The sequence below is a fragment of the Littorina saxatilis genome, linkage group LG12 (genome assembly GCF_037325665.1).
Source record: "Littorina saxatilis isolate snail1 linkage group LG12, US_GU_Lsax_2.0, whole genome shotgun sequence".
Taxonomy (NCBI): Eukaryota; Metazoa; Mollusca; class Gastropoda; order Littorinimorpha; family Littorinidae; genus Littorina; species Littorina saxatilis.
The window spans coordinates 64324265-64337526 of record NC_090256.1 but is presented as its reverse complement, the minus strand read 5'-3'; the positions used below and the strand labels follow the sequence as shown (position 1 = coordinate 64337526).

The 13262-nt window shown below is 44.8% G+C and overlaps 2 protein-coding genes across 7 annotated transcripts in view; one reads left to right on the top strand and one right to left on the bottom strand.

Annotated features, from left to right (window-relative positions):
- Positions 1 to 13262, top strand: part of LOC138982546 (uncharacterized) — a 243226-nt gene that overhangs the window by 4140 nt on the left and 225824 nt on the right. The gene's annotated exons all lie outside the window — the stretch shown is intronic.
- Positions 1 to 13262, bottom strand: part of LOC138982536 (coiled-coil domain-containing protein CG32809-like) — a 175998-nt gene that overhangs the window by 104007 nt on the left and 58729 nt on the right. For all 6 annotated transcript variants that reach the window (XM_070355845.1, XM_070355840.1, XM_070355843.1 and 3 more), the window contains one exon: positions 8361 to 8860. In XM_070355845.1, coding sequence (XP_070211946.1) covers positions 8361 to 8860 — 500 coding nt within the window. The remainder of the gene's footprint in view (positions 1 to 8360; positions 8861 to 13262) is intronic.

Genomic DNA, 13262 nt, shown 5'->3' with positions numbered 1-13262 from the left:
GCTTTAAGGACTTGAAGGTTAGCTCTCAGTTTGCTTTCAGTTTGGTGTCCGTGACAAGCTTACACGACGAAAACCTAAAAGAAACAGGTATAGGACAAACCATACGTTTTCCGCCTTATTATTTGTTCACAGAGAACAGTCATGTCATCGTGCCATTTGCAAGTAAATCACGTTCCTTTTAAAGCTCAGAGAAAGACTACATATGACATCCTTTTTCCGTCACCTGTACTTTCCACGCTTGTTTACAATTTTACGCCTTTGAAACAAACAAGTTATCGCCTACGCCGTGACATGTATAATCAGACACAACCAGCCTGTATGCAAATGTCTGAGTCACTCCTTAGACCTTGAGAAAGAACTCTGATTGATGACAAACTTAATCTGAAAAAGCATGTGTGTGTGTGTGTATGTGTGTGTGTGAGTGAGTGTGTGTGTGTGTGTGTGTGTGAGTCTGTCTGTCTGTCTGTCTGTCTGTCTGTCTGTCTGTCTGTCTGACTATGAGGGCGTTTGTCTGTCTGTGTCTGTCTGTTATTGAATTTCAACCACCACTACAGCAAACCCACGCCTAAATATACAAAGTCCATACAACACATCAATGACACATGCCTCGCCATAAGTTAAAAGAAAAACCAAAGCGTCTTTAACAAACAAAAGCCATACCACACCTCAGTAAAAAATATGCAGCTCGGCTCCTTTTGCATGTTAAACATTCACTGAGTCCATAACATACATACCTAGATAGTATTCCATAACATAAGAAAATATAAAACCGCCTCAGCCCGTTTCCTAGCTAAAAGTTCACTGCGTCTATGTTGCGCTTGCAAAGACAAAGGCATGTTCCGAGGCCATATACGGGCGTACAAGAATGTTTGGGTAATACAAAAAGCTGATACGATCATGTAGCTAAAAATTCACCGAGTCCATGTTCGGCTTGCCAAAGCCAAAGACAAAGGCATGTTCCGAGGCCATATACGGGCGTACAAGAATGTTTGGGTAATACAAAAAGCTGATACGATCATGTAGCTAAAAATTCACCGAGTCCATGTTTGGCTTGTCAAAGCCAAAGACAAAGGCATGTTCCAAGGCCATATATATACGGGCGTACAAGAACGTCTGGGTAATACAAAAAGCTGATACGATCATGTAGCTAAAAATTCACCGAGTCCATGTTTGACTTGCCAAAGCCAAAGACAAAGGCATGTTCCGAGGCCATATACGGGCGTACAAGAATGTTTGGGTAATACAAAAAGCTGATACGATCATGTAGCTAAAAATTCACCGAGTCCATGTTCGGCTTGCCAAAGCCAAAGACAAAGGCATGTTCCGAGGCCATATACGGGCGTACAAGAATGTTTGGGTAATACAAAAAGCTGATACGATCATGTAGCTAAAAATTCACCGAGTCCATGTTTGGCTTGTCAAAGCCAAAGACAAAGGCATGTTCCAGGGCCTTAGGGTCGCACAAGAATGTCCGAGTAATAAAAAAAAGCTGATACAATCATGTCCAGCCAAACACAATCAGCCACGGCTCTAAATCAACACGGACGACTGACTAATCCAATGAGGGCTGGACAATTGGACCGTTCCAGTTCAAGGTCAAACCTCCAGAACAATCTGATGACAAATGTTTGAACGCCTCCTTCTTTGCTGTCTGCGTTTCTGAGTGTGGCACGAAAAACTCATACTGAATATTTGTGTCAACGAAGAAAATGAAGGAGAACAACAACAACAACAACAACAACAACAACAACAACAACAACAACAACAACAACAACAACAACAACAACAACAACAAACATTGACTGAATGCAAAACCTAACAAGGAAGCGGTTTAGCCATGAAGATAAATCCTGGTCAGCTTACCGATTTAGCAAACTGCATCCGAGGCATTGTGTGTGCAAATCAAGTAGGTTTGTTAGCAAGGTCGTCTTATCAGTCAACAAGACATTTAATGATTTATCCTGCAAGCACAAGCAAAGTAGGCAGTCAGAGAGCCAATTTGAAAGTGGCACGTTCTATACTATTGCCTTCGACAACGACTCAGGGTCAAACAATACACTCTAACCTTACACAGGAACACAATACGGCTTTGTAAGATCGTTAAGAAGTTACGTCAGATAAGACGGATTGTAAGCGCTAGTACACGGAACGCACATCAGCATGCAGCATTTAAAGCCATGTCCGTATTACCGAGCAGGAAGTTTAACACGTAAAATCGGTCTTGTCCCCCCCCCCCCCTCCAACCTCACCTACGTTTCACTACTCAAACCGCCGGCTACGAATGCTGTTGAAAGCTACCAGAAACTCAACACGTTCGACGGAATACTTGGGAGAATGCTTACATGGACAAGTGTAACCAACACTGTATCAGAATAGGCTTTGTTACAAAAGACGAGAGCTAACGCGCATTCCTTCAGCTGTACAACAGACTGACCCCCAAGATTTGATTACGAGTACATTCATTGGAACACTCAGGCAGTCTGTTCCGACTGTCCTTTCCTGCAAAAAATGACGTCACACAGATGCCCAGACGAGTTCACATAGCAAGAATCAACATATTAACAGAGATGAGAAGAACATTGGGTTAGTTAGCCCATACGGTCCTTTCCAGCAAATAATCAACTTAATAAAAAGCAGGAGTACAACTTAACACGGAGGTAGTCAGTTCAGAGAGTCCTCTCCAGCAAACAAATCAACTTAAACTGAGATCAGGAGTACAATTTAACACTGAGGTAGTCACCTCAGACGGTCCTTTCCAGCAAATATTGAACGCACACTGGTGCCTAAACAGGCCCACAACAGTAAGAGCAAACAAATATGTTAAATATACAGATAAGCACTTCAGCTCTGAACATAACTTCATTTCCAAACCTCAGTATGGCTGCCAAAAGCTCATGACTTGTGCTCAATTGTCTGTAGAAGTCCTAAGTAAGACAGCTTCTTCCTACGTAAGACAAAAAGTAAGGAGGATTGGGAATACCAGCACGCTGTCAGCATGATCGATTAAGGTACCGACGTCCTTCCTGCGTACGCGATCATGTTCACTACACAGATGAGTGAATGTTCACTACACAGATGAGTGAATGTTTACTACACAGATGAGTGAATGTTCACAACACAGATGAGTGAATGTTCACTACACAGATGAGTGAATGTTCACTACACAGATGAGTGAATGTTCACTACACAGATGAGTGAATGTTCACTACACAGATGAGTGAATGTTCACTACACAGATGAGTGAGTCTGACTGTTCACCACACAGATGAGTGAATTTTCACAACACAGATGAGTGAATGTTCACTACACAGATGAGTGAATGTTGACGTGCCAAGTAAGAGCATCCTTCCCCTGGGACACAGACCTAAAATCAACAGCTTGGCTGCATTCTATGCTGAGTGGGTTGTGTGTGTGTGTGTGTGTCTGTGTGTGTGTCTGTGTGTGTCTGTGTGTGTGTCTCTGTGTGTGTGTGTGTCTGTGTGTGTGTCTGTCTGTGTCTGTGTGTGTGTCTGTGTCTGTGTGTGTGTGTGTGTCTGTGTGTGTGTGTGTGTGTTGTGTGTGTGTGGTTGTGTGTGTGTGGTGTGTGTGTGTGTGGTTGTGTGTGTGTGTGTCTGTGTGTGTGTGTGTCTGTGTGTGTGTGTGTGTGTGTGTGCTAAATTACTTAAGCAGATTGACATGTGTGTCCTTAACAAAAATATTACAAATCCAACAACAAATTCCGACTCCGCACAGGAAGCCATGAGGCAGTGGATTTTGGCACGTACACTTTTATTCTGTGTAAAAGCCAAATGAAAACTGTTGAGGCAAATATTATCATCGCTTACACGAAAATTTATACATGTACCTTTACACTGATAGATAGGTTCAGTTTCTGGCATCAGAAACGCTTACTCTAATGAACATCAAACCAGAAGGAAATCTTTCTGACGAACAGGGCAAATCATCGAATATCGCAAGTTCCACGTCGCTCAAATAAGGGTTTCAATAATCATGTGTCATCTGTCACAGAAACCTGAAAACACACAACAGAAGTTTGAGACCCAAGCTCATTTTCACCGATGCCGCAGCGACATGACAAGACGCACACAAATAATACAACTTTGTGCACATTTGCACGGAAGCCATGTTTGCTAACACTGCATTGGCAAAAGTCTCGTTGTGAAATGATCGTGCAATAGCACAGAACATATTTTTCACCGCGAAGTTTTCACGATGACAAGCTAACAATTCTGACGCAACACAGGTAACAGATCACTGGTGATTATGGTACACAGGTGGTAATTCACAGGTAATAATTCCTCACAGGTAATGATGAGAGAAGAAGGAGATAAGCACAAGTGAATCTGTTGACCAAGGCTGGGACTTGCTCCTCCCTGTGTCTAGCTAAACAAACACGTGGCCATCATGTGGACATCACGTGCCGGCCGTCTCCCCTCCGACACACTGTTTGACGGCCAACAATGTCCTGTTGCACGCACACACACACACACACGGACAGACACACAGATACACACACGCGCACAGACACACACACACAAACACACACACATACGCATCCCTCTCAGGCAAGTATTCTCACTCTCGCTCTCTCACCCCTCTCTTTCTCTCTCATACATATACACCACCACCCCCGACTTTCTGTCTCTCTAAAGTTCATTTCAAGTAAAACACACACAGACACACAGACACACAGACATACACAAACACACAGACACACACACACCGGCACACACACTGACATACACACGCACACACACACACACACACACACACACACACACACACACACACACACACACACACACACAAGGCTACTGTGACGCGTACACCTGACCCAAGACAAGAAAAGAATCACCTATACTCTGTGTCTTATTGTTGTCAAGACACAACGTGCACTGTGCCCTTTTTTGCAGGGAAAACATCTGGCCTGCACAGAAAGTGGGAGTGAGTGGAAGGAGGGGGGGGGGGGGGGGGGGGGGGGGTGGAGGAAAGAGGGTTTTGTGTGGGGGCCAAATCGATTGCGCTGTGTACAAGGTGAAGTTATTTCATTTTTATGGATCAGCCAACAGGTGGTCTTATTAGGTGGGATAATTGTGTGGGTTTTGCTTTTTTTAAGATAAAAAGGCGAGGATTTGTTCTAAACGCTGCATGTCTGGCGTTGCCTTTTTTACTGATGAGATAGCAGACTCCGAAGACACTCACTCTGAAGTTGAAATATGAGAGTAGGCTTCAAAGACAAATCAAGCTGGAATTGAAATATGTTAAATACTTCCCAGCGGTATACCTTACGACATGTATCTCTTTCCTGTGGAGTTTTATGAGGCACAAGAGCGATAGCCGATCGATTTGAAACAATGGTAACTGCCAACAGTTCTCTGAAAACAACAGAAGAAAACAAGCAGATACTAAACAGGAACACTGGCAAAAATGGACTCACATCCCGAATCACAATTATATTTGTCACAAATACCAGATCGAAACACCCAGACAAGACAAAAACTGTCAATATATAGTAGACGCCTATCACAAATCATATGTTCTTTACAAATAGCAAAACACTGATGAGACAACTCAACACCAGGCTGAGAACAACTGACTCATTCCAGGGGCGGATCAGTTCATTTTATGGGGGGGGTTTTCATAAGTATATTGTGAAGATATGGGTGCGAAGCGCCGAGCTGACGGCGCAAAGCGCCTAGCTTGCTAGGGGGGTCCGGGGGCATGCCCCCCCGGAAAATTTTGAAAAAAAGGATGCAAAATGGTGCAATCTGGTGCATTCTGAGGATGATCATTACCAGTTTCAGGCAGCAGATTTTGTCACTGATTAATACCCCCCAAAAACACTTTTTTTTTAAATTTGTGGCTGGGGGGGGGGGGGGGGGGTCCGGAAACCCCAGAAACCCCCCCCCCTCGTCCGCCCCTGCATTCCCCCAACAACGTCAGGCTTTCCAACATATCCCCAGAGATTAACCTTTTTATCCATCCTAGATCCTGTCTGGCCATCAGTTAGCGACACGAGACACAGTGCGCCACCGTGACTGCAAATAGTACAGCTTATGCAGTGCTGTACTTCAGTTAGTTAGCCTTCATTTTTGATTATTGATTATCATGAAGAATAGCGAACGCCACTTCAAAATGATGCCCACACAAGTGCAAGTTTAACTTGTGTCCCTTTGTTGCATTCAAGATTCATAGCATCGTAAATACCGAAAATAAACCACTGTTAAATTGAAACCAACACATGACTGTAGCTCCCCTCCCATGGCCTTGAACTCTTCGTCATATACTGGTGACCCTGACCTTACTCGTCCACTTCTCCCGAAGCCGCGTGTGAAGGCGAGAAATGTTGCATAACTCGCCCGCTCTGATGAGCAGTTAATCCAGTAGGGATAACTTCCCTTGCCGAGCTCTCTGTGCCGTCGGGGAAGGCACTGTCGGGGAAGAAAGAAACGGGAGTGTCCTTGGCGGATGATGACATTATTCAGTTTTACTGCAGTAAAACCGAATAATGTCATCGTTCGCCCAAGCAGACGTTTTTACTGCAGTAAACTCATTGAAGTTTTACTGCAGTAACACTGGGTTCGTGTTTTAACTGCAGTAATCTTCATTTAAGTTTTACAACTGAATAATGTCATCATCCGCCAAGGATACGGGGGAGTCTGACAATCAGCTAATCCTTGGATGAATGTGTTGCACGCGCTTTGGACAACCCTCCTTTGAAGTAACTTCTTTTTCAGTGGGCTTAACGAGACAAAACAAATCGCCTGTCAGGGATCACTATTCTAATTAATTTAAGATATAGCCTAGTCTTGTAAATCGTCTCAGGTCTGCCAAGGCATTTATGTGAGATAAAACCAATGACCATCCTTTCAATTCCATTTGGACGCATATCAAAAATGTATCGTCTGGCTGCTATCTACTGCATTAACTTCGTACCTGACCACCTCTCAATCTGAGACATTAATTCAGCAACAACAACAACAAAATACATTTCAAAAATGTAAATTAAAGAATAATAAAGATAATCCCCACTCTGCACAAAAAGCAGTTAGCTTGTCCATTTCCAGAGCACAAAGTTAACGAAGTCAACGGATTTTGCAGTATAATCATCGAGTCTGCAGTACTGAAGTCATCATGACATACGTCATTTACAAGTCGCAGACCGCCAGACCAGCGCAGCAAGCTCTGTTCTGCTTGCTTCCGTTATTACCGTACGGCACCAATTTGAATAACGACTAGCGAATATTGATTAGTCTTGCCAAACAACGGATAACTGCCACTCCAGACACACAGGAAATATGATTTCCTATCTACTTTTTAAAGGCTTCATGGTATTTTTAGCGCTCTGAAGCGACCCAAGTGCATTCCAGAGAGAACACTGGACTCATAATATGAGTCATATGGGCTACAATAAAGCAAAGGGGGTCTGTACCCGCGTGGGTAGTATCGCATGCAATTAATCTCAGAGGTGTGTGTGTGTGGGTGTGTGTGTGTGGGTGTGTGTGCGTGCGTGCGTGCGTGCGTGTGGGTGTGTGTGGGTGTGTGTGGGTGTGTGTGGGTGTGTGTGTGTGTGTGTGTGGGTGTGTGTGTGTGTGTGTGTGTGTGTGTGTGTGAAATGGCTAGAGAGATTGAGACAAAGACTGCCGAAGACTGACGATCTGCCAGGGCATTCATTTTCTAGCTTGCTTGTACGTCTATCAGTTTTTTCGTGCAAAATCTATGTTGATAGCACAAAGTAAACGCGAACGGCCACGCGTATTACACAACACGAGTTAAGTTGACACCAGTGTCAAAACTCGGGACGATGAGTGAACGCTACGAACCTGTGAGGCGCTCATTACTGTCAGCTGTGAATGTCACTGTGTGTGCACTTCGAGTGGAAAGAGCGGAAAAGTTTAGATTTGGCGTGCCGGGTGACTCAGGCTGGATGGCCCAAACAAAGGTATGGAGTGGTCGTCACAAGTATCATGAATACATGGTTACCGTGAAGACTTCAACAGTTTACACACACACAAACACATCAGTAGTTTACACACACACACACACGCACACACACACACACACACACACACACACACACACACACACACACACACACAATCATGTCATATAATACACACACACACACACACACACACACACACACACACACACACACACACACACACACACACACACACAAAGTAGAATGCGATATTTTAAATATTTAAAATTTAAAATGGGATATACTGCAGCAAATGGCCACCACACGTTTTCTGTTCTTGATAACAAAATAAGCAAACAAACTAACAAACAAAACAGCAAACAAACAAAACATAACAACACACGTTGTCAACACAATAATGCCATTAATTACTCACATCTATATGCAGCAGCTGTTCCCTGATCTGAGCCCCGCCGACGGTGTGCCTCCGCGGGCCCGGTCGCCTCCCTTGTCCGTTCGATCCTTGCGGAGTTGTCTCCCCGTCAGACTCGCTGATTTGCGCTGCCATCCCTTGGTTTCGCCGCAGACTTCCATACAGACTGTCGACATCCGAATTCTGCTCGGAAGAGGAGAGATCCTCCAGATACCTGGGCTTGGGAGGAGGATGAGGATGTTGTTGTCGAGCAGGTTGTGGTGATGGTGTGAGACGATGGCGGGGCTGGGGGGAGACGGAGGGCTCTCTGTGGGCACAAAGAGGGTCCTGCATTTGTTGTAGTGGATGTTGTTGTGACTGATGTTGGTGATCTTGTTGTTGCTGTTGTTGTTGTTGCTCTGGGGGTGGTTTCTGTGTGGCAGGTGGACTCTTCTTGTCCAAGGGCGACTTGCTGCTGCTCCCGCTGCTTCCGCCATCCCCTCTGTCCGATTTCTTGGTGCTCGCTGAAACAGAAAACACGACCATAAGTTCTTTTTTCTAGCTCTGTATTTTTACCTGTTGTAGTTGTTTGTTTCGTTTAGTCATTTGTTGTGGGGAGGGGGAGGGGGGGCGTTATAATTCAAATTTATTCCATCACAGTTTATCTTTGACCCCCTGGCATTGACATTTCTGCACAAAACGGTGGAAAAGTACATCGCCTCCCGCTAGGGACGGTACTTTTGTACTTTTGCCGTGAGACACTGATGTACTCGAGAAACAAACCCCACCGTAAACAAACACGGTTATTGAAGGCATTTACGTTTTGTTTTGTTTTCATTGCAAAAACTGTTGACCTTTGATCCGTTTCTGTGTGATTTCTCAAACAAACGATAGAAACTGCAATAGCTCCTCCCTGTCAAACTATTTTCTGTATTTTCAAGCAGTTTTGGCGACTTTAACGCGACAATACAAATGGTTGTGCACCGAATACAAGATACACGAAGTTTTATTGTCCTCATCAATACAAGGAAATTTGGCATGTGTGTGGCAAGACATAATACACTGATACATAGACATTTACAAAACACAACTGAAGTTCAATATCAGCACACCCTTACGCAACATACCCACTACTTCAGACACACAGGCTACATGTGCCCCTCGGACGTACGCAACCCACAATTCACCCAGCCATACAGCTCCACATGCACTTACTCATTCATGCCGTACGAGTGCGAACACTATGGTATTCATTGTTGTTATCCTGGCGGTATGCAACTATACAATGTGAAAGGGCACTCGCAGTTTTTATCGCTGACAGCTGTTATCGAATGTTGAACACGTGTGTGTGTGTGTGTGTGTGTGTGTGTGCGTGCGTGTGAGTGTGCGTGCACACGAAAATACTGCTGTGAAGAAAATTATTCAACTTTCAGCAACAACAGCCACGGATATATGTCAGTTTTAGGTCTACCTAAACCTGTGGAGTCCATTCTGACCACCATTATCGCGGACCACGCTCTAATCTCCTGGAAGGTGACAGGTGAAGGCGACAAACCTGTCGTCGTGATTCGCTTCAACTCGGGGCAACAAGATGGCCAGTCGACATTACCAGTGGGTGAGTGGCGACGCAAACCCCCGTCCCAGATATGCCATGACCAGAAAAGGGCAGAAGACAGAGGTGCTACTTCTAGGACTGGCCAAACAAGAACGGACAACAATATGAAAGAAATAGCCACAGAAACAAACACAAGACACGAACAATCAAATAAGGCAAGTGATAACATTGTTGACAGTAGGCATACTTCGCCATGCGGTCTATTTTTAGATATCCCTGAGTTCACGCCTCCGTCACAAAGTGACAGTACACATTCCAGTGTTGACACGCCACGCTCTGCACGTGCGACAGACCCACCGCTTGCCACTGTGCGCCCGAGAGAGGAACATGTAAACAATACAGGTGTCACCAGGTGTTTGGGCGCAAGTGGCTGGAAGGCCAAGGATTGTTGGCTTGATAGTGCGGTACGTCAGACACACGACTACGTCGACAGTGAGGGTCTGGCACACATTGAAAAGAAAACGTCGGAAAGAGGAATTGACATCGGACTGCTCTCAGGTGCGGATACAAATAGAAGCGAAAAGCCCAAACATCCCAATACACATGTCAGCGACAGGCACATGAAAACGGGCATGGTTACAGGACTACAGAAGGCTTTCTGCAGGCATCAGATAACCAACATTTAATGACTTCATCATTGCAGGAGAACTTTGCTAAAATGACAGAAGAAATTAAAAGATGTAACGAGAAACTTAGGAAGTCAATGGACAGTGCCCTTAAGACTTGAAACTGTGAGAAGACGAACACTTCCAATCTCTTGACCAATTATGAATTTCAGCACTGTGTGACTATTCGTTTTGTCGGTAACATTTTCGCCACCCACGCGATCTGGCATCCATATCGCGAGAACAACACGCGTTTGTCGTATCGGTTCGATAATTCCAATGCTATGTTTTGTATATATGCTTCAGCTTTGATTACGGAAAATGTAGTTTTTGATTTTTTTTAACATTGTAAAAACAAAATCACTGGTTACACAATTAAACAATCCAATCCAATCCAATCCAATCTCTCTCTCTCTCTCTCTCTCTCTCTCTCTCTCTCTCTCTCTCTCTCTCTCTCTCTCTCTCTCTCTCTCTCTCTCTCTCTCTCTCTCTCTCTCTCTCTCTCTCTCTCTCTCTCTCTCTCTCTCTCTCTCTCTCTCTCTCTCAGTAGGACTGTACACTGTAGAAAGGCCGATAGGTTGGAAGATAAAGCTTACCCTAAAACAATATATGAAGTCTTAAATCGCGCGCGTATCTCCAGACTCGGACTCAAGGCGCAGGGATCTATTTATGCCGTGTGAGATGGAATTTTTTACACAATACATCACGCATTCACATCGACCAGCATATCGCAGCCATTTCGGCGCATATCCTACTTTTAACGGCCTATTATTCCAAGTCACACGGGTATTTTGGTGGACATTTTTTTCTTCTCTGTGCCTATAGGTCCAATTCATTCTTCTTACTCGGCGTGACGTTATCAAATGGATCGGCTAGCTTTAGCCCTAAGGGGCACAACTCCGCTCATACTCTCTTCGCGCCGCCATATTGGATGCCGTCTTTGTTAGTTTTCTTCATTGCACTCTTGTTCTTTTTGCGTATTTCACTGTGTATGCAGACAAAATGAAGAAAGCTGTGCATGCATGAGTCCAAAGGGGATCTGCCTTTTTAACACAACAACCACAACATAAAAAGTAAAGCAAGAATACATTATTATATTCATTTATTTATTCTTTATCTCAAATTACCATGCAGACGGCACCAAAATTCACAAGATAAAGCTCTCAAGACAGGCAAATGAGGTACAATGCAGCTCAGGTAACTACCGCAAAGTATAATTTTCAAAGAATCCTATCACAGTGTTCACTCTAAAGGCACAACCGATGGACAATTGTTGATTAGCGCACTGCACACAGCAAAAAATAACCAGTTATAATCGTCTTCTCCGCTCAGTAACTTCCTTCCAGTTGTCACCCTGATGGTAAACAACTTTAGGGATCCTAAAGTGTGCCTGCTGACTGCAGTTTTTGGCCACACAACGTGTCATTTTCACTTTTGTCGAGTCGCCACCCAACGCTCAAGCACTGTCAGAGATCGTGCAAGGCATCCAACATGGCGGCGGATGACCAATTCCAGAGAGTTACGACCCGTGATTCTCATACCGCGCGCGCCGAGTAGAAATGCTGTTGTTAACTTGAGTTTCTGCAATGGGCCTATACAATTTTGCCAGGAAAGACCCTTTTGTCAATCGTGGGATCTTTAACGTGCACACCTCAATGTAGTGTACACGAAGGGACCTTGGTTTTTCGTCTCATCCGAAAGACTAGCACTTGAACCCACCACCTAGGTTAGGAAAGGGGGGAGAAAATTGCTAACGCCCTGACCCAGGGTCGAACTCGCAACCTCTCGCTTCCGAGCGCAAGTGCGTTACCACCCGGCAATAAAGTTGTGTTACAGTTCCTCTCTCCCAGGTAAAAAGACAGGTTAGAGTCATCATGCTGAACCGTCCGTTTGAGCCGAATTTCTAATCAACATGGAGAACCGTCTAGTTACCTGCCTTCCTCCTCCCTCCCCCCCCCCCCCCCCCCCCCCCCCGTACATGTCAACAAAAAGTCAAGGTGACCTCTCACCAATCTGAAATATGTGATAAAACACGATCAGACCGACTCGCACAAAAACACCCCCATCCACCGCCCCCCCCCCCCCCCCCTTCGCCCTTGCGACAGGTGAAAATTACAAGACGCAGCAACGATACCTGAGTGCAATTTACACCAGCAACCCCCGTATTTCGGAACAACAGGTGAAAACTGCACCCCGGGCCCTTGAGACACCCAGGCCAATTAGATGCCAGCGAACCTGACTTATCCGAGTCCCTTCGCCCACTCCGTTCGCAAATTTATCTCGAGCGATATAGCTGGAATCGAATGGAGTGACTGTACCCAGTAAATGTTCCACATAATCTCGAGCGAAATCTAGGATCGACTTGAGCCGCTTTGCCTTGTACTGAATTGTTCATCTTATCTCTCGCCATGTTTGCGGCTATTGAGATTGATTAGAGTGAAGTGGTCCCTTTCGGCCCATTGGCTTATTACGCCTGATTATTTATGTGTTCTTCTCCGACCTCTTATATCTTGTTCCCACTTCTTGTCGAGGTCTGGCATTAGTCTGATACAGGGAGATAATGAATGGGTGTTTTATCTCTTTTGTCTGGTGCCTGTGTTGTTCAGTTAGTACAATCTCGCTGTTTTTCATGTCTCCAAGAGAGAGAACGAGAAAGAAAGAGAGAGAGAGACAGAGAGAGACAGAGAGAGAGAGAGACAGAGAGAG